Source organism: Sturnus vulgaris, chromosome 14 (assembly GCF_052056855.1).
Source record: "Sturnus vulgaris isolate bStuVul1 chromosome 14, bStuVul1.hap1, whole genome shotgun sequence".
Lineage (NCBI taxonomy): Eukaryota > Metazoa > Chordata > Aves > Passeriformes > Sturnidae > Sturnus > Sturnus vulgaris.
In genome coordinates this window covers 20,005,425-20,030,552 of record NC_142256.1, presented here as the reverse complement: position 1 = coordinate 20,030,552, position 25,128 = coordinate 20,005,425, and the positions used below count along the sequence as shown (strand labels likewise).

The window sequence follows — 25,128 nt, the reverse complement described above, 5'->3', positions numbered from 1 at the left end:
GTGTTAAGCCTTCACATACACGCATGCAAAAAATTCAGATTTAGTGACTAGGACTTTTTTTTTTTCTTATCTGATCTTTATTTGCGCTTTTGAGGAATTATTTATGGAGTTATTACTTAAGGAATGGAAATTCATTATAACTCTATCTGTCTGTTACCAGTGACTGGTATTTTAAAAATAACAGACTGAAATGTACTGCTTTCAGACAATGAATTAATTATCTCAAGTATTGCTAGTAAATGCAAATAAAATTAGGAGTAAAACAAAGATACTTGCAATAAACTCCCTACTTAATGAAAAACAAGAGTGGAGTAACTTTACTCCATTACAGTGAGAAAGTAAATTGCTATTGTATTGTTAAGAAAGCATTTGTATTTTATGTGAGATTTACTCCAACTGTCTGTATAAACCAGCAAATTTATATAATTATGCACTCATAGTACAGCTCTGGGATGCCCACAGCTCTTGAATCATTGTGGAGCTCATTGACATCAAACAGATAGAGGACTGCACTTGGTCTGTGCTCTCCCTACAGTCATTTGAAAGTAGCAACAGCTTTACCACACTGCTCAACAGAGTATGAAGCAAGATTATATTACATTTCAAGTCAAAATTTACTTATTTTTATTTTAATGATGGATAGATCTTGTACTTTCTGCTTTTTTTGTTCACTAGGGTAAGGCAGATTTGACTCCATTGAAGCCTGTTCAGTCAATCTGGATTTACATTGGTAAATTTCTGAGGAGTTTGTCCCTGAGCAACAATGTTCTTATTTTTGTTTTCCAACACAGCATCAATCATAATACATACAGACGAATGAATTGAAATTGGAAATAAAGACTAATAATTACAAAACATATTATCAGAAAACTCTCAAGTTCCTCTGCATTCAGGAAAGCAGTGCACACTTATTTTCAAAACATGAATAATTAATTCTTGGTTCTTGAGTTTTTCTTTAGAAATAAATAATATGGAATATTATATGTAGGCTTTTCTCAACTAATGCTGTGGGTTTGTTCCTAATGTTAAACTTCAACTAGAAGTGAAAAAAATCTGTATCAAGTCCTGATTTTCCACTCCGTATCCCATTCTGATTATCATTCACTGCCATTATAATGCATGTTAAACCCTGCACAACAGGGAATGTTTACTCTAAATGTAATTCTGTTCCTGCTCTTCTCCCTTGCCATGAAGATTTTTACGAGGCTTTGTAAACCATTTTAACTGTAAAATATAAATTTGGAAGTTAAACTACCTAAAGATGTCTTTGCAACTTTCAGTTATTAAACCAACCTAACCAAATGAAATTGTAGATGGATTAGTGTTTTTGCTTCTTCTGAGAACAAATTAAGTTTTCTTTCCTCTGAAAAATTGTTATTGAAAATGACTAATAAGAAGAGAGCAGAATGAAAGCAAATTTGATTCTAACGTTAGATTGTAACATTCTAACGTTTGATTCCCTAACATTATGTAATTGTTCCTCTAAGCACTTCTGGGTTCAAGAACTGAGAATCCAACTAAAATCTAAATTCTGCTTGTGGTAGTAACGGAAAAAAAAATCACTGATTTTGGAGGGATTATTTGCATAACGGGAAAGGAAGATTTTGGACAACAGAAGATGAAAAAAACTTTCTAAAACACAACAAATTGCTGAGGTGTTTAGAAAACATTACTGCGTAACTGCTTTACAGATTCTCTCTCATCCATATACAAGTAATCCAAAAGAGAATATCACAGGCACTTAACAAAGTCTCGTTTCAGAAATACAATAGTACCAAACAATTTTATTAATATTTCATACAAATTTTGAAGTCAACACTGACTAGTATTTTGATGTTGATGAAGGCAAACAAAATTAATAAACAATAGGTTTCTGTGTTTTACATTGGACTGGATGTCATAACTAACTGTCTTAGTTATAAACTAACTTAAAATAGTAATGATCAAAACAGGGTAAAGCCAATACATTTTATTTTCTTTATTTCAAAATAGAGTGATTATAAATACATTCTTGTTATATTTCCTTCCTAACTCTTTGGATGCAACCGAAAAAAAAAGTCTCACTGTGCTCATTTCATACAATATCAACATACAAATCATGCAAAAGATATTATAGATATTATACCACCATCAAGTTCTGGATGTTTTTTTCTTGATTCTGAAACATTTGTTAACATTATTCACAAGGCCATGCCTTTATAATTTATATCATCGTTATGGCTTTTAAAAAAAAAGCATTTAAAAATATATTTATACTAGATTGCTGCATTATTGTCAATCTGAACACTAAATGCAAAACATAAATAACCTGTTATTGTGTTCTTGCACCGCGGTATTTGCTTTCTGATAAAATTGCACAATTTTTTTTCTTTTTCAAGGAAACGTTTACACTTTATTGATTTCATTTAAAAATGGAAAGTTCTTTATAATACAATGGAGACAACAGATTATGTCAACACCTTCACTGGTTTAGTTTATGTCTATGGGTCTTAACAGCCATTTTACAAGCATGGCCACTCAAACCAATATAATGAACAGACAGACCCGTTAAGCCACACCCAAGAGTCACCTTCTCAGAAAGACTGACCAGAGATTTGAATGGACATCACACTAAAACTGCTGTGCAAACACATACACTGTTTCAAAACATGGAGAAAATAAACTGACACTAAGGTTGCCATTGAAAGTAACAATTTCACAGAAAAATAGTGTTTTGCCAGCTTCTGCATTCTTCACTCACACTATTATGCCTACATATTGCACCATATATTTTAAAACACTTAGGGACAATTTCTACAGGAAGGTCCAGATTGTGCAACCTTTACTGATGCTGGTGAACCTACACTCAACTGGGGTTACCCAGATGAATCACTGGGCTCTATGGATTTATATACAATGGTTCTGAGCTGGCTTGTTTTGAAGTCAATGACAAAACTCTAGCTAAGCCCTACTCTTGGGCAGGGACCTAATTATTACCTCATGAATAGTATCTCTGCACAGGATTTAGGTTGAGGTGAAATGCTTTACTGGAATTGGGGTCTCAGTGATCAGAAAACTCTGACCCAGTGTAAGAGTACAGCATAACAGTTCAGTTCTTTTGATCAGCAAACAGAAGACATCACTCCAAAACCAAAATCAAAAAACAACAACAACAGCAACAAAAAAATTAAAAATTAAAAAAATAAAACATAAAGAACATCCCCAGAAAACCTCACATCATAAAATAAAACAAAAAGCCCTCTTTTTTTTTTAGCTGAGGAACGTATGATCATTTATCACTGTTCTTTTGACTCAGGGCAACAGAAATCATAAGCACATCAGTTTTACCATCACTTAGAAGTATTTCCTTACTTGCTATTTTTAATATTTTTAGCACATTCCTCTCAGGAGGCTCATGCAGGACATGCCAGTGACAACGCACTAGTGTGTCAGATGCCTTCTGCTTTGGCAAGTCCCAGTGAACCTGGAAACATCCTCGAGCAGCACTGTGACAGACCCAGGGACCTGTCATCCTCTGATCATCCTCAGCCTGCTGAAGGAGCCAGCAGAGTCCATGCTCAGTGCATCCTCCTTAATCCACAGACAATAAACTCACACGCTCTCATCCAAACCTTAGCCATGCATTGCATCATTGGTCAACCAGGAATTTTTTATGCCAGAACTGCATGTGTAGGCAGTATCCATGTCCTCAAAATCCCCATGACATTCTGAATTAAGTCAATTATTGCGCATGGATAGATGCAGCTTTTTGAAAGAAACTCAGCCATTCATTTATCTCTCATAATTTTATTATCTGAAATCATGTATATACTTTGCAGTAAGGAGAAAAATAATAAAAACACCCTCTTTCTAAGCCAAAAGAGCATAAACAAATGTCTGAAAGAAATGTTTTGTTTGCTTGCTTGCTCTTATAAAAAGAAGCAGAGCTTTTTTTCCTTTTTTTTTGCCTTTTGTGGTTTTTTTGGTCTATTTTGATAAAAATATACTGCAGTCTATTTGCCAAGTATCATTCCAGAATAAAAATTTCAACTCAGTGTCATAAAGCCTTGAAATTAGAGGTTTATATTGGAGATAGCTGACACAGCCTTCTCCACAGTATTATTATTGAGTCTTGCTCTAATTTTTGCTAGCTTCAAATTCATGAAAAGCATTCATGTTTATATCCTACTATCTTAATTGACTGATGTATTGATTATAAAAGGTAGGGAGGGGTAAAGGTTCTGAAAGCAAAGGAGATAAGAGGGCCTTATTCAAAGCTCATCAAGTCAAAGAAATTTTGTTAATCTCATCGCATAGATTTGCTGAAGGATGCTTTACCAATATATGTCCATTCTCATGTCAAAGTACCATCTATCAGTGAGATACAATGGGGATTTTCCATTCTCCTACCTTTTTTCCTGGCTATTCAGATTCAGCTTTCACAAATGCAAGCTTTTACTCTCGAGTTATGAGCTACAGAGTCCTCTGAACTGAGACCACTGTGGTTTTAGACAGGTTTTGCCATATTGTTCACTGTTCTGATCAGGTTTTGCTGACTAACAGCAGCAGAGAGATAAGAACAGAAAACTTCTGCATGTACAATAAAAATATTTCCCTTAGCATGAATTCCTGTAAATACTTGTGAGAAGTATTCAGATTAAGCTGTAGAGACCTGAAAAGCAAGAAAACTGATGGCAAATAACCGCCTGGGACACAATACTAAAAAACTAATCTATTTTAAAATGCACCATTGGTAACAAATCTGAAATAATATACTAATCTCACAAGAATAGTACAGAACAATTTTATAATTATTATTATAATTATTATTATTATTATTATTATATCTGATCACTTAATTCTGGATGATGCTATACATTACATCCCTGGTTGCTGTTTGGTATATTGTTCTGGTTTTATTTATACTGAATGATTAATGCATTGTGATCAGGAAAACAAGTCAGGCATATTAAATACATATTAAGGAGTACATATTTCTTCCTATGTAGTATACAAAGTATTTCATAAATATGAATTATATTACAAAAATAATTTCTGCTACGCTCACACAGTAAGCACTTTGACAATTTTGGACAACCTGTTGGGGTTGCAAGAGTTTCACGTAACGGAGAAGGAACTCTAGATTTAATTGGAGATGATTCTTAGAACAGATTCTGCATAAATATCGAATATTTTCTTCAGATGTCACGAATACTGCAGAAGTCAGGTTGACCTATTTTCCTTCATTCCTTTTTTTTTTAATTTTTTGTATAGACATGTATGCTTCAAGTGGTCAGATTTATTTCATAGGTATGTAATGCATGGTATATTTTAAACAAATATTTGCACAATTTAACATTATAATTCCAGTGGTTTCAAGATGCAGCCCATAAATGTAACCAATTTACACATACTATTGAATGTTCTCTCTTTGCATGCTTGTTACTTTCCAGATAAGCTTTAAACAGTGCCATTAGAACACCACAAATCAAAGGATAACTCCAGTTCCACCAACTTAAATCCGCGTGCAGGATGAAGGACCCAGCTGAAGTACAAACATCAGTACCAGGTTTCTTGTGTTCTAACAAATCACAAGGAGACGATGGTTTGCATTTAAGATACAAAACATATATGCCTCTTGAGGTTAAATTCAGTGTAACGTGTATAAAGCATCCCTTTGGCAATAGAGTTTGCAGTATCCCTATAGGATTCCACAGGGCATGAGCTTTATGGAGTAAAATCTATTAAGGAAATTCTCCTCTACTTGACAAATCATACATAGCTACAGTTAATCACACACCCTTGGATACACCTGCCTCTATGCCTATCAATATAATATAGTATTTGGAAGTTAAAAGTCAACAAAAGGCACTTTCATCATTAAATTAATGTCCTCTGTAGGCAATAAGATTGTATGACCTATATTTTATTCAAAGCGGTTTGTTCTTCAAGGACTTGTAGATAGTCAGGTGAACCTTGAAGTTTAGCTTTTAGTTCAAAATATTCACTCTTTCTTTGTTCTACTACAATTTTACTATGATTACCACCTATTAGAGATTTCTTGGTTTTTTTGTCTTGCAGTTTCTCTGGGTAACGTATTTCAAAGCCACTGACCCCTATGCTGTTGTATTCTTTTTTACTTTCTAGAAAATTTTGAATAAATACATTGGAGTCCCTTCCAGGGAATAACTCATCCAGTTCATCGATTGTGCTAAGTCTTTTTCTTGTATCCACATGCAATAAATCTTTCTCCTTGTCATTCATATTTCTCAGAATGACTTTTTGCCCTGGCGGGTCAGCAAACGTGAAGCCTGTTTCAGACTCTTTCAAGCCACAGGTGTGACTTTTGCTCATCTGCTCAATGGTTTGAGGGATGAAGGCCTCTGCACCCAGTCCATCTTTTTTGTTTGACTTGTGATCATGCTTTCTTAGCTGCAGTTGCATAGAACTGCACTCTTGGTTTCCAATCCCTTCATGCTTTATGGTTGGTTTTTTGTTGCGCCGAAGCACAAAAACAAGAAGACAAAAAGCAACAAACACTGTTAAAATCAGCACAACCAATATGCTTAGGATTAGGATGGACAATGGAACTGGGCCACCAGGAGGACTCCGGACTGGTCCTGGTGGTGTTGTAAAAATAACAGCAGGCATGGGACTAGTAAATAGAGCAGATGGCTTGTTTAAAAGTTTAGGACAGAGAATCTCATTTTTCAGAGACTTAAGTTCTATGTTAGCAAACTGAACAGGTGTTTCACATTTCAATTCCTTCACCACAATACCGTCATTTAGCTTTTCAAGCCACAGTTTTAAAGCGACTAAATCACAAGTGCAGTCCCATGGATTACCTTCCAAATCTATTTGTGTAAGAGATTTTAGCTGATCAAGAACACCACTTACAGGTAAATACATGAAGTGATTGTTCCTCAGATTCAGTCTAGCAAGTGGTGCACCAGCGAAAATGTATGCTGGCAAGCTTCGCAGAAGATTGTTGTTTAGGTAGAGCAACTGCAAATTTGGCATTAAGTCAAAGGTGCCTGCTAGAATTTCTTTGATAACATTGTATTCCAAATACAGATATTGCAAATTGTGGAGGCCAGCAAACATTTCTGGGCTCAGACGCTCTATCTGATTGCCATTGAGATACAATCTCCGTAAATTTGTAAGGTTGCGGAAAACATCTCCTTTGATCACTGAAATCCGATTGCTGCCTAAATGTAGCAAATCCAGCCCCTCAAACTCAGCGAAATCTGTAGTATCCACATCCTTTATATAATTGCCATTTACATGCAGTTTCTTGGCATTTAAAGGTTTTGGTACAAGTTCAGCCATCGATTCTATATTTCTTTCTTGGCAATTTACACTTAATCCCAAGTCCGAAGGATGAGTTTTGCAAACACAAGGGACCGGACAAGGAGTTAAAGGAGGCACCCTGGTCTGGTAAGATACGATCTGACTGAGATTGCGATTGGACAGTGCTTTGCCTGCTACTATCCCCGAGATCTTCGAGGGATTTGTAGTCTTTGGCGGCTTTGTGACTAATCTGTGCACTGAAGTTTGAGTGGTGTGGCCATTGGGCGTGCTGTAACCGGGCTCCAGCTGTGAGGGAGGCAGGATGCGCACGTCAAAATCACTCCCTGTCCCCATGGAGCACAGCTCCTGCTTATTGGTTTCTTTCAGCAGCCTTCCATACAAATCACTGGGCGTTTCACAGATAGCCTCTCCAATGTAGATGTTATAGGGCATGTTCTCCAGCCACGCTTTCAAAGGCAACAAATCACAAGTACAATTCCAGGGGTTGTCTTCCAGCTGCAATTCAACAATTCGCCCGATGTGTTCCAGAACTCCAATGTACGGAAGCTTCTGTATTCGATTCCCCCTTATATCCAGATGGGTTAAAGAAGCAAATCGAAAAATATTATCGGGAAGGAATGAAATCAGATTGTCATTAAGTATCAGGACTTTCAGCTTGTGAAGCTTATTGAAGGCTCCCCGTTCAATAAACTTGATTAAATTGTAGTCAGCTTGGAGATACTCCAAGTTCTCTATGCCAAGGAAAGTGTCAGCCCGGAGAATTTTTAATTCATTGTTGTTCAGGTGCAACTGTTTTAATGCACTAAGACCCATAAAGGCCCCTCCCTCAATGTTCTGTAACTTATTATTACCCAGTTGCAAGGACACTGCATGTGTAAAATTAAGAAAGGAATTTGGATATAGAATAATTAGAAGGTTGTTTTGAAAGTTGAGGTGATAAAAATTAGACCATGGTGGTTTAAGCTGATTTGGTCTGTAGACTGCAACCTTCTCACAGTTGACATAGAGTACATTCTCAACTGACACACAGGAGCAAACATTGCAAATTTCCACAGATATATCAGCATCTGCAGTTGTAGAAGATACTGGAGATGACAGAACCAGAAAGAGCCACAGAATCATCTTCTTATGATCAGCAAGCAACCTTAGGCTCCTGAACAAAGATAAAGAATCTATAGAAGAAAGAAGGAAAGAAAAAGAAAACGTTTTTCAGTTGACATTGTTCCAAAACGTCATTTGGATTAGAAATTGTATACCACTGAGCTACTGTACCTGCCAAGGATTATAGATAAACTACAAGAACTGAATTTAAAATAGCATGAAAGACTTTAACAACCAAACAAATGCACAGGAGCTGGGATGATTTCAAACAGAGAATGTAAATTTCTGTAGACAAACACAAATAACTCTCAGGTCTGTCAAATGTTTTTCTCTCTCTTGTACATGCCAAGCATGCATAACTAACAAAGTAAAATAACCAAAGGAGATTCCAATTTTATGCATATTTACTCCCCTCAATTGTGCACTGCTCATATGTTGCTGTGCATTTCAGGGATATTAAACACAAATGCTGATGTTATGCATGCCCAAACATCTGATACGGGATAGCAGAATATAGAAAGGATGGAGATGCTGACACAAAAAGCAATGCCAATGCTCAGTGTATGTATCTAAAGCAGCAACACGTACAGATATATCACTATGATAAAGATATTCACTCAAGGGCTACATAGGCATGCACACACATTGTTTCTGTCACTTCTGATACCTAGTTTAAATAAGTAGGTGGTAAACTACTGCAGAAATACAACTATCCACCAAACAAGATCAGCTCTGGGTGATCAATGGAAGCACAAAGACATGGAAGAAACATGCACAAGCATACAGCCCCATCCCCTGGAATAACAATACACTGACTTGCAGAGCAAAACAAAGTCACAATTTGCCACCCTGACACTATTGAAATCTGAGAATTATTTTTCCCCCTAAAATATTATGTAATTTGATCTTATTCCTACATTGATAAGAACCCTCTGCATATAGTCAGGTCAGCTGAGCTGACATTTTTTACGCAGAAGAACTCGAGCCACAGCATTTCCTCTGAGTTATAAGGTAGTGGGTTTTTTCCTTTTTTTTAACAAATCAGGCAATAATCAATACATTGCGCACACACACACACACACACACACACATATTCCATCTTCCCATTACCCCCATTTCCCAATTTGTCCCTTTCATTTCCTGCTGTGGGAAGCCACTGAGTTGGCAGGAGGGAGCCAGAATGAAAAGTGGAGAAAGCAGGAGCCAGCTGGAGGGAGGAGAACCGGGCTGGAGGGAGACACAAGGGGACGATGTGCCGGGGGACCTGGAGGGAGGGGAGAGGAGGGATGAGGAAAGACCGCAAGACCGAAGGACTAGAGGGAGAGGGAAATCACAGAGGAGACAAGGAAGGATGAGAGGAAGGGATGGCCGAAGGGGTCAAGGAGGCCGCTTATCGGGAGAAGGGGGAAGCGGAGCAGCGGCTGCCGATGCCCGCAGGCTCCCGACCCCGGCCGCGGCGAGCGCACCCCCGGGGGCGGACCGGTGCCCCCGCGCCCCCGCCGCTCCATCTCCCTCCCCCCGGCAGGCAGTTCTCCCGTGTCCCTGCCTCGCCCACGCTCGAGTCCCCTCTTCTTCCTCAGCTCCGGGGCCCCGGCCGGTGCCGAGCGGGCAGGCTGCGGGCGCTGCGCGGGACTGGCGGCGGGGCGGCGAGCCCCACCAGCAGTGCCGGCACTACCACAATTTTTTGCCGCATCCGGACCGGCTGGTGCCGGCTCCCCTCCGCCGTGGGCGCCCCGTCACCCTCTGGCTCCCGGCGGGGAAGGGCGGCAGGGGCACGGGAGCGCTCGCAGGGCGCGCACATCCCGGCCGGGAGCGGACACAGCGCGGCGGAGAAGCCCCGCATCCCCTTCGCAACAAGGCACGACCGTGCTGCCCGCCGTTGAACGCACCAACCCCCCCGCCCCGGTACCTTTGCAAAGTCCAGCCCGCAGCAGATCCACACACCCCCATCCCCACTGCGCAGATCCTGCCCCCCCGTCCCTCCCACACCTCCACCGGCTTCTCCGGGCCGCCTGGCCCCGGTCCCTCCGCTCGCCCGCTCTTCTGGGAAGGATAGGAGAGGGCAGCGCTGCGCCTGGTGCCGCTGGCCAGGGCTCCGGGAGGTGGCCGGCTGCGGGGAGAGGCGAGCGCGATGGCAGAGAGGCTCCGGCAGGAAGCCACTGTCGCCTCGTCGTGTGCACCCCCGCCCCCCCAACCCACCCCTCGCCGTCTTTAAAACAGCACCGGCAATTATTATAGCAATGAAAGCAAAACATTCGGAATAATTAAAAGAAATTAAAATGCCAACGTAGAGGCGGCCCCCGCCCGCACTCACACGCCCGGCGGGCGCCCGCCGCCCTCGGTGATGCTCCCGGCGACTCCGCGGCCAGCCTAGCACCGTCCCTACCTCGGCGCCCGGGGTGGCCGCGGCTCCGCTCGGCTGCGCTCCGCCGCGCTCGCCGCGAGGTCGGGGCTCCGGCGGCTCCGCGCACGCAGCGGGCGGCGGGGCCAGCCGGGCGCCCTCCGGGGGCGAGCACCCCCGGCCGCGCGGAGCGAGGCCAAGCCCGGCGCTGCGGAACCCCGCGGGCTCCGCCGCATGCAGCAGCCGCCCGGCTGAGCCCTGCCCCGCCGCCGCGGTCCCCCGCACACATGCGGGGAGAGGATCCCTCTGCACACGGGCACCCGCTCCCATCGCACTGCTCTCGCCCACCCCCTGCACGCAGAGAGCCCCCTCCCCTCCGCCACACGCACACCGCTCACACGCACACACACAGACGCTCGCACGCACCGAGCGCCCGGGCGCTGCTCCGGCGGGGAGGGAGACGCCACTCCGGGGGAGCAATCCCGGCGCATCGCCACGGCCGGAGCCTCTCCCGCAGCCCGGAGCCGCCGGTGCTTTTCCCCGGGAGCCGCGGCGCTGCGCCCCCGCGGAGCCCAGGCGGGGCGTGCGGGGCGGGAGGAGCCCCCCGGGGCGGCGGCAGCAGCGGGTCCGCGCCGGGAGCCGCGGGGCTGCCATGGGCGGGCGAGGCAGCCACAAGTGCAGCCCGCGGCCGGGACGGGACCGGCGCGGCTCCCGCGCCCGAGGAGCCGCAGGGCAGCGCGGCTGCGAGAAGCTAGCGGGGGAAGGAGAGAGAAGGCAAGAAAGGACTCCCCCCTCTCTTTTCTGGTGATCTCCCCTCCCGGCTTGAAACAGAAGTAGAGGTGGAAACTGAGTGGGCAGGATGGTAACATTTGCTGCATTTAATGTGAATTGCAATTATGGAGCGAAATCGCTGCGAGGAGACATACCCGACCCGTTCTTAGGATAACGCAGCTATTTGTCTAGCTCATTCTTTGTGGTTAGGTGAAATTTCTTTCTCTGCTTAGGTAACAGCTGCAATCTGATGGAAGTAAAATCGCAAATGTTATGCACTGGTGCTAAACAGATTCTGCTAATTAACAACTCCTATTGACTCTACCTTTCATAATACACTTTAAAATGGTAACGAATACCCTCAAACGAGGGGACATCTCATTCCAAAGCAGAAGAGTCAGTTAACCAAATGAAATCTTGCAAGGGGAGTTCAACTGCTTGTCCTTTACCATGAATGCTAACGTGCTCTAGCTAGAAAACTGTTTATGTGCAGTACACATACCGGTTGTGAGTGCTAGTTCTGGGCAATAAACGCCAGGGAATGGAAAACAGCAACTGCTTTCTTCATTTACTGAAATGAAATAAATAGCTTGCTCCAAAGGCTGACTGCATCTAATTGAAATAATTGCAGAATGTTATTTTGCATTATGCGGTTAGATACCTGAAAACAAATGCAGCTGAGACATCAATGATTTGCATATCACAACAGAACTGAAAGTGATCTGTGATTAATATTCAGCCAATTAAAACCTGAAGTCTTTAAAATGTAAACTCTTAATTACTGAGCCATTAACAAAGTACTGTTCACATAAAAGGGGATGTGTATACATAAAGGGCCCAGTTTAGAGGGATTTGCATATAGTTTAAGCTGAATTTTTCAAACACTATTTAAATAAACTAATAAATTAGAGAGCAAAGGTCTAGAATAAAATTCATTTAGGAAGATAGCTGGTTTATAACTATTTTAGCAGCAGGCACAGAAATGCTGGTGTTAAGATCAAGATGCCCATTTTGTTTAATCAGCAACCTTATCTGGATGTTAAACTAATTCCTTGCTTATTTAGCTGGTGAAAGAGCATATTGGCAGTCTCAAAGAGATCATTACTCCCACCCCATTCAAACAACTACATGGAGACTGAATTAAACATTAAACAAGAAGCATAACAAAATATTGTATTTTAACCAAGTAAACTGTGAAATGAGTAAGTACTCGAGAATTGAAATTACATTCTAAGTAAATAATTCTTGATGTTTGTATTATAAGTGGCTATTTCCAATGACATGTTTATGGTGTTGTAGAACATATCTGAGAAGGAAACTTAGTTATGCCACACAATTTCATTATTAGGGTTTCAGTATATAATATATCTATATTTCTAATTTACAGTCATTAAAAATAACTTCTCCTCCAAATCTTAAGTGATTTCTTAGCTACTTGCCCTAGCCTGCATCATGTCAAACTCACTAATATATAGGCTTACGTGTCAGGACCACAGTCAAAAGCAAATTGAGGAGAATTTTAAAGTGTATCATAGGCACAAGCTAAGGTCAAGACTGGGATCCAAGATGATGATGTGCTTCAGGAATAAAACACTTTGAAGGATTACATCCTAGATTCACTTGGTTGGCATCCATTTTCTGAGACCCAGCATGAGGTTCTATCACTTTCAGGAGAAATTTTCTGTATAGGTAGATAGTAATTGGAAGACAGCAGAGCCAGACAGGGCAAGTTGGAGTACCTGGTCTGATTCCCTGAAGTTTACAAGATTACTTCAGGCTACACACCATGCCCATTTAATGTCATCTCTAACCTTTTCTTAAATTTCCTACTATGATGGAACCTGATTCATCTCCTTTGATTTTTTCCCTGTCTGTCATTTTCCACAGAAGTGTGTATTTTTGACTTCTTTAGCTTAGCAAAAGAAGAGCAAATGCTAACAGGCAGACAGATTCATAACAGGATTTTCTGCAGAGAGAAGTAGCTGAAGAAAAGGTAGAAATGTGACATGTACTACTTCCCACTGAAGCAGACACGCTCAGGGTGGCATTCAGTATCATATCAACAATTAGCTTGTTGATAATATCATTACCATATCTAAGTAGAAGGTCTTGGGAGAGAAAGGTACTTTTTACTCTTGGCTACTGGCATTCATCATTCAATCTGCTCAGAAATTACAGATGCCTGTTTATATTTTGATTCCTTTCCCATTTTTGGGAGATCTTCTAAGCAATACTTTTCTTTTAAACACACAGACATGCTTGGTCACCCATCTCTCCCAATTTAATTCTGGGCTCATGTGGCGTGAGACTGAAACTGAGCTTTATGTATGTTCAAAGTCTGCCAGGAGAAAAAGCTTCCTGTAACAGTCATCAAAATGCAGAGGCCAGTTGAGATGCTGAATCTACTGCTCATAGCAGGAAATAATAATAATTTTCTGAGTGAGAAATGAACTGACAGGAAACAGGAGCTAAACATCCTACTCATTCTTGAGCACTTAAAAGTACAATTTAAGATGCAGTACCTGAAATCAGTCTGTATAGGTGCACATAAGTGGCAGAGAAGAGGTGTCTTCCGTACATTTGCCATCGTCCTACCCTTATGTTACCTATAGATTTGTGTGCATCCTAAACACTTTCCACAGGCACTGCATTGCACTTTTCTGCTCTCTCTCCAGTTTTTCTGTTTCATCCTGAAAATCAAATAAGGATTAGTCCTCAGCAGTGAGAAGTAACCAAAGATGCCTATGATCCACACACTCCTGGCTCTTGAAATCAGAAGGCAAAGACAAGAAATTGCAGTTGCTGTGAGCAGTAGAGGAACACTCTTTCCTTGGTCATGTGCCAACATCTCCACTGGCCAACAGTGAGCAAGCCTTGTGTATCCAGATGGCAAAAACACACCTGGGACAGAAGCAGTGTGCACATATATGTATTGGAGTTGTTCTGTTTGAAAAGGTTCATGCCAGGAGTAGAAATTCTTATGAAAGATCTCCAGAAACTAATGTGAATCCATTTGGATCAGACTCTATAATTTTGTGTAAACACTACATGTTACACCTTCGTTTTCCCAAAAAATGGTAAAAATAGCCCAAAAGTTAATATTGTGGCCCTTCACACACGGCCCAGGTAAAGAATAAACTGTTTGGTTTGAACATGTGGAAGCTGGTTAACAATTCTTTGAATAGGAAAGCAAAGGTTTGTATGGACTCTGTCTGTTGCTGGGGTTTCCATGGTTAAGCAATTTCAGTTTAGCAGGTCTACAAGAAGTTTCTGCTTTCATATAGATCAGTAACAGCAGCCATACTCAGCAAACAACATCCAATATAGCAGAATACAGAAATGACTGTGCAGTCTTCTAATAAGGCTTCAACTAATAGGTCATAGCCTTTTGAGGAGAAAAACCCCCCAAATCAACAAATAACTCCATCCAATGTCCACATCTTGTCTATATTCTGCCAGACTGTCAGTCAAAATCAGGAGAGCTTCCTTGGAAACTCTGTAGGTACTGGAGTGAGTCCCAGAATGTACATCCTTTTAAAAACACAGTGTGATAGGAAACAGTGCACGTGTGCAATAAACCCAAGTGAGAAGCACTGGGAGAGAGCACTGTGCTAAATCAAGTGGACGAAACTGTCAGATAGAAACTGTTTCTGTCTATTTCTATATCATTTCCACCTAACTTCCTCCATTTTACCCAGGACGTCTCCTCAATATGCAACAAGTAACCCATCACCTGCATCCAGGAAACCTGAGCAATCACTGAAATGCATGCATCCCTTCCACAGGGATTGCTGGGGGGGGGGGGGGGGGGGGCAGTTAATTCCATCATTTGCTATTCATTTGCAATGAATCATTGTTTTGAATGCTTGATCAAGTGGTCATGGTGCTGGTAGTGGGTTTTCTCACCAGTTCTCTTTGTAAACTCAGCCTGTGGAGTTGTCCAGCTCCATAACACTGTGCTTGCCAGCTTTCCATAACTCTACTGTAAGAGCACAGTGGGCAGGCATTTAATTTCACTAAGTTGCAAGATGTCCTGTGCCTTACTCATTTTCTTTATGCTCATTTACCTAGGGGCTGTTCACCCACCAGCTCACTGTCAGAGGCTAAGGCCAAGCTTGGCCCATTCTCTCGACTACTGGAACAACCAAAATGTGAAATCAGGCGACAGAGAAAATGCAGGAAAATAATTGGTAAATAACGTATGGGGGATATTTTTCGATAAGGTTTTATGATATAAGGTTAAATGCAAAACCTACAAGCAACTGCTCTTGTCCTACCCACCTCGTGTGGAAATTGCTCACTAAGTGATTTCTCAGGATGAGAAATATATTTAAAATAAGGATCCTGTGCTAGAAAACTCTTACATCACTGAATACACCAAATCATGAAATAACAGTTCAATCTTTATGAGCAGACAGCCTATTAACCAAATAAAAGAACTGCAGAGAAAATTTAAAGAACTTTGACAGTGGCTGGAGATGTTAGAGGATAAGAAGGGGAGAAAATGTATTGTGTCATGAGACTTGTTTCTTTGTTTGCTCCTAATAACATTGTCTTCAACAGTGGAGCAAGGGAAATCTTTATTGCCATGAATACCATGCCTGCTATGCTTGCAGTCAAGATTGGGTGGGTTGAGGTCACTTGACATTAACAGAATATGAATTTAGAACATTCTAATTTAAATCCTCACTCCTTCATGTTTTTCTCACACATGAGACTGTTTCCTCTCACCTTTTGGAATTCCACAGACCTAAATGGGGCTTCTCACATGTGTAAAAGGCTGATAGAATAACTCCTTCATAAAGCTATGTGCAAGCAGAAAGGTCTGTTACTTTATTTCTTGGATAGTTGAAGAATAAAGCTCATAAAAAGAAAATCAAATAGCTGTCATTCAATCTTTAGAATGAAAAATAAAGATTCGGTTTTTGCTGAAGTTTAGGTTGGTGCTGTGTCCTGGATGAAGAGCTTCAAGCTGTAACCTCGTGGAGTGGGGCATAAGCACAGAGCAACTTGCCAGCTACTCCTGTTTCTCAGCACACTGGGAGATTCACTTCCCAGCTCCTACAGTGCCTGTGCTCATCAGCTGAAGGACCACTGAGTAGAACTAATAGGCATCTGCAGAAGAAACCACGTGCCTTAGACTTGTTGCTCAATTTAGTGAAAAAAGTTACACCAAGGGGGAAACATCTGAAGTAAAATTAAGTGTTAGCATTGGTTTGCTCATTGCTCTACTTTAATCTGCTTTTGCTTCTGAGGTTTCTTTTGCAGCTGCCCTAATTTCCTCTACTTTTGCATTTTCTGTTAATTTCAGTTAAAGCCTCCGTAGGCTCATGAGCTAACAGACTTTTTTATTATTGTTTTTAAAAAGCGGGCCAATACTGGCTTTCCTGTTGCCTCTATACTATTGCAAAGGAATGTATGAGCATGATCTTTCAAGAAAGAAACTGCAGTTACTTCAGTAACCAAATTGTGACCTTTTTTAACCTAATGATTAAAGGCCAGTTCTGGTCTGATGTAAAGTGTCTTCAGGGAAGGGATGCTGAATCTGCAGTTGAAAAAAGATGTTTGGTTTTAACAACAAACATTTTGACACTGTATCAAAATTATCATGGAATAATAGAATATCCTGTATTGTAAGGGACTCACATGGATCAAAACCCTAAAAAGACCAACTCGTGGCCCTTCACAAGAGAACCCCAAGAATCACACCATGTGTTTTCCAAATGCTTCTTGAGCTCTGGCAGGCTGGTGCTCTGTCCACTTCCCTGGGGACCCTGTTCCAGTGTCCAAACACCCTCTGGATGAAGAACCTTCTCCTAATATCCAACGTAAATCTTCCCTGACATATCTTCTCAGGAAAGATTGATTTGAGATGGATATCTCACCCTCTTGACACATTTCAGCCCCATCTGGGTGAAGGGAGGAATGTCCTCTCATTACCTGTCTGTCTCATGTAATTGTGTCTGAGGCATGAACAGCCAGTCCAGACCATTCCAAAAGCAGGTAAAATGAAATCTTCCTCACCTTAGCAAAGGCTTAAGCACATCAATATGTACGGGCAATTCTGCTGAATTTCACTGGATGGACATACTGGGGAACAGGAGGAGGGACATCAGAAGGAAGACAGAAAAAAAACCAGAAATATGTTAAAAGATGTAAAGCTAAATTTCATGGAGTGTAAAATAATTTTTCAGAGCAGTGAAGGTTTCCAAATGACAAGTCAAAAAGCCTTGTCAAACTCTCATACCATCTCTGTCTTTTGAACCAGCTCACCAAGCCAAATAACCCCTTTTCACTTCTCTAGATCAGGCTAATTTTCAAATTAGTGAACTGAGCTGGCTTGTAAAGTGCTCCAGCATGTGTTATAATTGGTATCTGATTAGTGGTGTGAGCACCCAGACACTTATGGGGTGACAGAGAGATGGAACAAGTTCTGAGAGGAGAATGAGCTGGACTCAACACAGCAATAGCATATGTTAAATGTTTTACAATGCCTATTGCAGCTCACAGTCATGTAAATTTAATTTTAATCAGAGTTTAGATGGAAAAGTAAAGAAGAAAAATAAACTTTTGTAGAGTTTCCTCATTTCACCAGAAAAAAAGTCTGTATTTTTCTCACACTTGTGTCTTTTAACATTTAAAAAAGAAAAATATATTTTCTTCCCACATGTCCATGAAATCCCATTTTCAGAAGAAACATTTATGCATATTTACTAAATAGTAAATCAAAGACAGATTAATGTGAAAAGTCTAAACTAGTGTCTGAATGATTGAAACCCTGTTTCAAATTCTAGGCAAATTCTAGCATCACTGAATCCTCTTAAGCCAAGAGGAGGATATGCTTGTAGACACATTGATTGTAGACACAAAAATGATAAAAAACCAAGCCTAATCTCAAGATCTACGGCCTGAATACTGTCCTGACACACAACGTTTCAGGTCTTCTCCAAGGTATAAAGTTTACCAACCTCCCAGACAAATCTGAAACCAGCTAGCTTGAAATGTAAGGGAAAATGAATTTTATTAAAAGAGTGATTGATAAATCAATAAAGATACTCAGTATTCACATATCAATAAAGTTAGCCAGAAGCAGTGCAGAAGGTGGAAAAAACTGAAATGCTGTAACAAGGGGAGCTTTGCAGGGAACATAGCAAATTGCTGAAGAACAGGTTTGAGGGAGTGGGGAGAGCAGCAGAGGAATGGTTTTAGGAGGCTTTTACAGAGTTTGGGAGGCTGGCTAGGAGTACATGAGTAATATCCAGAGACACCTTTATCCACTAATGGAACTGACAGAAGCTGACAATTATGACAATGGTAATGAACCTGTCTTATCTATTTTAAGACACCTTGTGTGAAGAATTCATCGAGAATGAAAAAGACGATTATTTTTTGGTTGGTTAAAATACCATGACTTCAAGGGATTCCCTTTCTGTTAGCTTTCATGGAAAATATACAAAAGCACCATAATTGCAGAACATTTAAATAGGTCATTTAAAATAGATCCTACAAAGTGAGAGAAAAAAAGTCCACCCTACTTTAAAGTAACTTTTTTTTAACAAAAAAGAAAGAGGACTTCCTTTTATCTTCTTATTCTTCTATTATCTTCCATACCTTAGAAGTCCAAGAAAGCCCATAGATTTATTTTAGATAGCCTGTAGATTTCCTTTATAAGGCTGCTCTGCCTTGACATTAGCCCAAGTGTGATGTCTTCCTGATGTTTACAGATGCAAAGGGATCTGTAATTTTTTCCCCTTTTCAGTTTGTTCTGATAACATGCTGTATTGACTTCACTCCTTTTTCTTATGTTTGGGGGTTTTTTTGTGCTGTTTATCTCTAAGATCATTGCTTGTATTGAAGGAAACTTTCATTGGCATTTCAGTAGATGGAACTTAATTTTCTTGATAGCATTTCTGCTAGTAATCCTGTGGTTTTCATTAAGGTTGTGAAGTAAGTTTTTGGACAAAGTCAATATATAATTCATCTTTTAGTGAAGCCAGTCAGACTAAACTTCCTTTAAAATAAAGGGTTTTGATGCTTTCTTATTTCAGTTTGTAAATTATTTCAGTATGAAATGTCCTTTAAAAATAGCTTCCATTATCTCATACTACAGGTTCAAAAATCTGTTATCTGACACCCAAAATGCTATTCAAGCACTGTTTCCCTTCTTAAGTTGTAACTTGTTAGCATTGACAGGTGCACAGTGACATAGAATAGAAGCTGAAAAGCTCTTTATCTGTATCCCTTTGGCTCTTTAAATGTGATTTATGGCTGGCAGGCCAATATGGCTACATGCATCCAATGGTCCAAGTTTAGGCTGAGGTCAGTGGTCAGTGGCATTGGGGCTGCCAGACGGGTTCTGGTTTAGCATCTAAATTTTTTGGAACTGCTTATCAGCATTTTAATAGCATTTCTTCACCTGTACCCAAACATGGTTGGGCATTCAAAGGTAAAGTTTGAGAGCCAGTCTATAAAGCAATGAAGTCAATCTCATGCTGCTCAGTCAGACTATTTATTATCTAATTTTGGGAAGTAGTCACTCACATTATTGTTCTGCTTAGTGCCTGCCTTGAGTCCATTTTGCATTAACATATATTTATGTTTGTGTTCTCGTATTAGTATTCTAAAGTAATGAAAACAGAATATTTCAGTTCTAGAGACTCACTGAGTAGGTGTTAGAATGGGGACATTCTTGAATCTTCCAGAACCAGTTTTATTATTGTAGTCAGAGCTGGGAGTCAGTATTCCCCAAGGGCATCATAGAGGCAAAACAGCTGAATTTTGTGGCCTTTATTCTGTCAACTTCTGTCAGCTCTGGATTTCTTTCAAGAAGTGACATCTCTATCATATGAAAAGTCCCTACCCAACATTTAATAATTTTGTTGTATTTCCCTGATGACTTAATTTTTAATTTAACAAAGTTATTATTTTCTGAAAACCTAAATCTCAACAATACCTAATGCTAAGCACAGCTAATAATTCTAAAGTTAATGCGTCAGATATAAAGCACAGGAGAATATAGTAAGGAAATCTATCCCAAAACATTTCATCTGGGACTATTACATTGCAGTGGCATCACTAGACAGTTCTCTGAAAAAGAACATTAAAGATGATGTTTTTAGATTCTTTCCCCAGACTAAGGCATACCAAGGCTACCACACATGAATGGAAAATCTAACCTTTTGCTGGCATTTTGAATTCTAGAAACTTCCTGCATCTAAAAGGAATTGAGAAAGCAAATGGATAAACATAAATTGAAACAAGCTAGCAAACTAAATTCAGAAAACTCTTTGACAGTTTTGATTCTACATTTGCAAAAAAATCATTAACATTTGAAAGTTGCCCAAAGTTCACAGCTGGAATTTAAATTTTAGAAAACATTTCCACTTGTTCTTGCAATAAATATTACACATGATGTAACGTTAATCTCAGCTGATAATGTTCCTTATAACACATTTTATGAATCATCACAGTTTTCTGTTTTTAACACCCCATCACTTGTCAGAAGGAAAAACTGAGGAAGAGAGAAAGAGCCTATTCTTTTAATATTAGGAGTAACGGCCTTCTTAATGCAATGGTCGTTGGAGCAGATTGATCTGTGAGGGTCTCTAGTTACTGCACTTTCTTTAATTCAAGTAATAAAAATTAGATATGTGCGGTTTCTTGCCTAAATTGCCCTATTTGCATAAATAAACATAGATATGGTACAATCAAGGATTTCAGTTCTCAAATTCCTATCAATGCTTCGTTTAACCCACAGTTCCTGCAACGTCTGCCTTTGTGCTGGTCTGTCTGACTAGAAATATCACATCGCTTTCTCTTGTGAACTACTTTGAGGGTTTCAAGTGACAAAGAACAGGAACTTTAATTCTTCTATTTCCAAACAAATTGTAAATCAGAAGCATCAAAACACACGTGCAGTGAGAGAGTGCAGCCTGTGTTTTTAAGGACGTTGTGGTTCACTGCATCTCTGAAGTGCTTTGAGCTCACATATCCTATGATTTTATTTCAACACCGCTCTCATATTCTCTCCAGCCTGCTTCTCAAGAGTGAGGCAGCAAATGCAGATAGACAGAAGAGCACCTGGTAAGGCCATTTGTTAAGTGAAATTCTCATCTCCATTACAATCTTGCAGCTTCCTATCATTATGTCTAGCTTAATCAAAGATAATTACAGAGCCCCAGTGAAGCTGGCAGAGATCTGTTTGGTTGCACAGCAGAAGTCCGTGTTCATATACACCAAGACTAGTTATGCATCCTTTGACATATTTTCCCTGCAATGGATGGTAGCAAAGTCAGGGTCATGAGAAAGGGAAATCAGTGATTTTTTTGGTGAGTTATTGTTTCCTTAATGGCTCCTTAAAAATGCTAAGTTTTTCACACTGCAGAAATTATTAGCCTACCCTTGTACTTCGTAGTGAATTAATATTACAGCAGTCTGGGAAATGCCCTACAGCATTGCACTTGTCTGCAAACCAGGGTGGGTGTCTGCATGTGCCCACCCAGGGGTGGCCCTGGGACTCCTTGTGGCCCAGGGAGTCCCAGTGGCAACGAGCACTGGATGTGCATTGCCAGAGTACAGAGCCAGCTCACACGAGGTGCACAGTCCCTGTGCAGGGCATCCAGGTGAGTAGGAGGTGATGGGGAGAGGAGGCTCCTGGTACATTTTGCTCCTGGTACAGGCAGAGCTGTTCCAGTTTTACATCTGCTGAATCCTTTAGCCTGACACTTAAACACCACAGCAGAAGAACCCAACCTAAGCTCTTAGATTTGAGGCAATGAAAGCTCTGTCTCTGCTTCCAGCAGCTTGGGTTTGCTCCTCATTCTTGGACAGGACCAGTCAAGACAGACACATGGCCTGGGATTATGTCCTAATATACTTTAAGTTCCTGCTGACAACAGGAGGTACTTAATATTAGCAACCCATTTCCCATCTCCCTCCCAGCTCCACTTTAAATAATTAAAATCATTACTTAACTCTACTTGGTGTTATGTTTTTGTTTGTGAGGTTTTTGTTTGTTTGCTTATGGGCTTGTTTAAGAGAAGAAGAGAGAACTGTATGTACAAGAACAAGTCTGAAAAAACAAAAATCTCTTGGTGTGTTGGTTTGAAAGCAAAACCAGTGCGAGACTCCAAGTCAGTAATACAATTTAATAGGAGAAAAGAGAAAAAATAAAATACATGCAATAATACAAAAGAAAAACCACTGACAAAGTCAGAATACAACCTGACACCCCGTCAGTCAGGGTGTTGGTAGCAGTCTGTATAAATGGTGGCTGCAGTCCTCCTGGATGACAGATGTGGTTCAGCTGAAGCAGTGCTCCTATAGAAGGTGCAGTTTTCCTCCCAAGGTCCAGCGATGATGTGGAAATGGTCCGACTTTCCTCTGGGATCCAGTGGAAAGGACTGCCTTCGGGTGCCAAACCCCACTTTTTTTATCTAGGTAGGAAAGGCTTGGCTCCTGCCCCTGGCTGGAGCATCTCCCAATGGGATGATGTAATCTTATCAGTCACACAATAGGACTTAATGGCCCATTAACAGAATATATTGTCTGGAGGAAGGATGGGTTGTGAATAGATAACGATGATCATCCCCCTGATTTTATCAGATGGCACATCAGCAGACGATATCTCCCACAGAGATAAGGATCACCACCCCTCCCACATTTTAACGGATGGTGATAGAATACACATTTTTGCATTGTACCACAGGACACTTGGATAATATTGGAGTCTACAGTACTAGTGTGGATCACAGATTCAACTAATATAATACTGTGCTATTTGTAAACACCTTCTCATTGCCTGCAAAAATGGAACAGAATGGCCAAGGGCCAGGGAAAAGCATTATCTGCGAGTACTTTATCCTGTCACCTCTGAGAAATGGAGGAATTGTGCTGGGAGTCAACTGAAGTGAATACAATATCTGTCCTTTCCATCAGAAGAGCCTTCAGTGCTGTTCCAGGTTGGATTGCCATTAGCTTAATGCTATTATTCCCTGTTTTGTACAGAAACTGGAGTTGACGGTCTGGAAAATCTCTGGAAAAGATGTGAATTTGGGACATAAATTGTTTCCCAGTTTAAGATTCCGATCACACTTTTCAGGTTGAACTCAGAAATTGAACATGCTTATGTCACAGTTACATGAGTAAATGTGCTTTTAGCAGCCACCTCAATTTGGGATCCTAGGCTTTTTCAGCAGTCCTTGCTCCACAGTTCTTGGAAGGCCTTGACTAACATGCCAGCACTCATGGACAGCTGGGCTCAAAACACTGAATGTCAGAGATCATCACAGATCTATCCTAAGACCTTGTTTGGAGTTTAAGAACAGGATAAGCAGCCTGTATAAATATATGAAAAGCATTTATGGGCATTAACCTCTGACCCAAAATGTTCTAGCAAGATTTTTAGTCTTAAAAGTGCCTCTTTTGAAAATGCACCTTCAGTGATTTGCTTATTGTCTATTTTACTCATGCATTAATTCCCATGAAGGAATATGCACCATTTATGTGGCAATTTCCACTTTCATTTTATCTGATGGAGTAGCAGCTGGATCAAACCCATACTTCGTTTCATCAAGGAAAGGAAATTTATTCATTATTTAAAAGGGCCACCTTCTGTAATTTCACTAAGGAAGAACGTTCCTTGGCTATTTTCATTGTTTCTTCTCCTCGTGCTGGCAAACTGAGGAATGCTTAAAGCATCAGTGTTTTCTAAAGAGCTTTTTAATGTATTGTGCATTGTTTCAACAATTCTGAATCCAGAATAAGGTGGTGGCATCTCAATGTATTAATTACTCAGGTTATCAAAACAAATGACTGATTTGCCAAGACTGCTTCTAAGCTGCTCTAAAAAAATTGAGGGCTTTTCAAATAGCACTATTACAGTTAATTAGATAGAAACTAGTAAGAAAGCAGGAATTAAATTAAAATAATAGCTCGGTAGCTTGGTCTAACATAGTCGAAAGTCCAGATGTTAATAGCTGATTGGGAGGAGTTCTGAATTACTTTGAAGTAAGTTCCAAAATTAGCTTCTTGTTATTCAGCAGGCAATCTGTATGCAATATTTAACAAATCAGGCATTTGATGAATAATTGTTGGCAGATCCTGTCTGCTTCACTGCTTTTCACAGAACTGCATCAGTGAAACTAGACACAGCATATGTCTAAGAGGTTCCACAAACTTTTTTACTATTTGGTATATACTCAGTTTCTGAAATCCACCAAAGAGCTATTAATGTTGTCCCTTCTACAGAATCAATAGATGACAGGTCTGGAAAACACAGTAATCACTAAAGAGCTACCTGGTACTGCTGTAGGGAATGGTTAAAAGAGCTCCTCCTTTGATTTAAGAGTGTATGTCAAAACTTGGCTCTCAGCAAAAACAAATTAATGATCATCTGAAAGAATGCAGCACACATGATGTAAATGAAAGTAGAAACTACCCCTATTAATAAGAAGGGAGAAAAGCAGCTATTTGCAACTTACTCTATCTGTAATTTTTCATTCATGAGCACAATGAACAGCCTATTTTTCAAGAGTGGAGCCTTTAGATATTATTCAGTGTTTGGTAACTTTCTGTGGATCCATCTGATAAGAACCTACTTATCTTCAATTTGCTCAGATCTTTCA

At 40.5% G+C, this 25,128-nt stretch overlaps 1 protein-coding gene across 2 annotated transcripts; it reads right to left on the bottom strand.

Moving 5' to 3' along the window:
- Positions 1–1,764: 1,764 nt before the first annotated feature.
- SLITRK4 (SLIT and NTRK like family member 4) lies at positions 1,765–11,176 on the bottom strand. 2 transcript variants are annotated; one of them, XM_088173299.1, is made up of 2 exons: positions 11,159–11,176; positions 1,765–8,462 (listed from the first exon to the last, which is right to left on the bottom strand). In XM_088173299.1, exon 2 carries the CDS (start codon positions 8,410–8,412, stop codon positions 5,899–5,901), a length of 2,514 nt encoding a protein of 837 aa, XP_088029425.1. In that variant the 5' UTR covers positions 8,413–8,462; positions 11,159–11,176; the 3' UTR covers positions 1,765–5,898. The 2 variants fall into 2 exon arrangements, with proteins under 2 accessions (XP_088029425.1, XP_014746365.1); XM_014890879.2 differs by lacking the exon at positions 11,159–11,176 and adding an exon at positions 9,502–9,846.
- Positions 11,177–25,128: the final 13,952 nt, after the last annotated feature.

Coding starts and splice junctions, on each gene's coding strand:
- SLITRK4 (XM_088173299.1), bottom strand. CDS start 8,412: ATGATTCTGTGGCTCTTTCTGGTTCTGTCATCTCCAGTATCTTCTACA.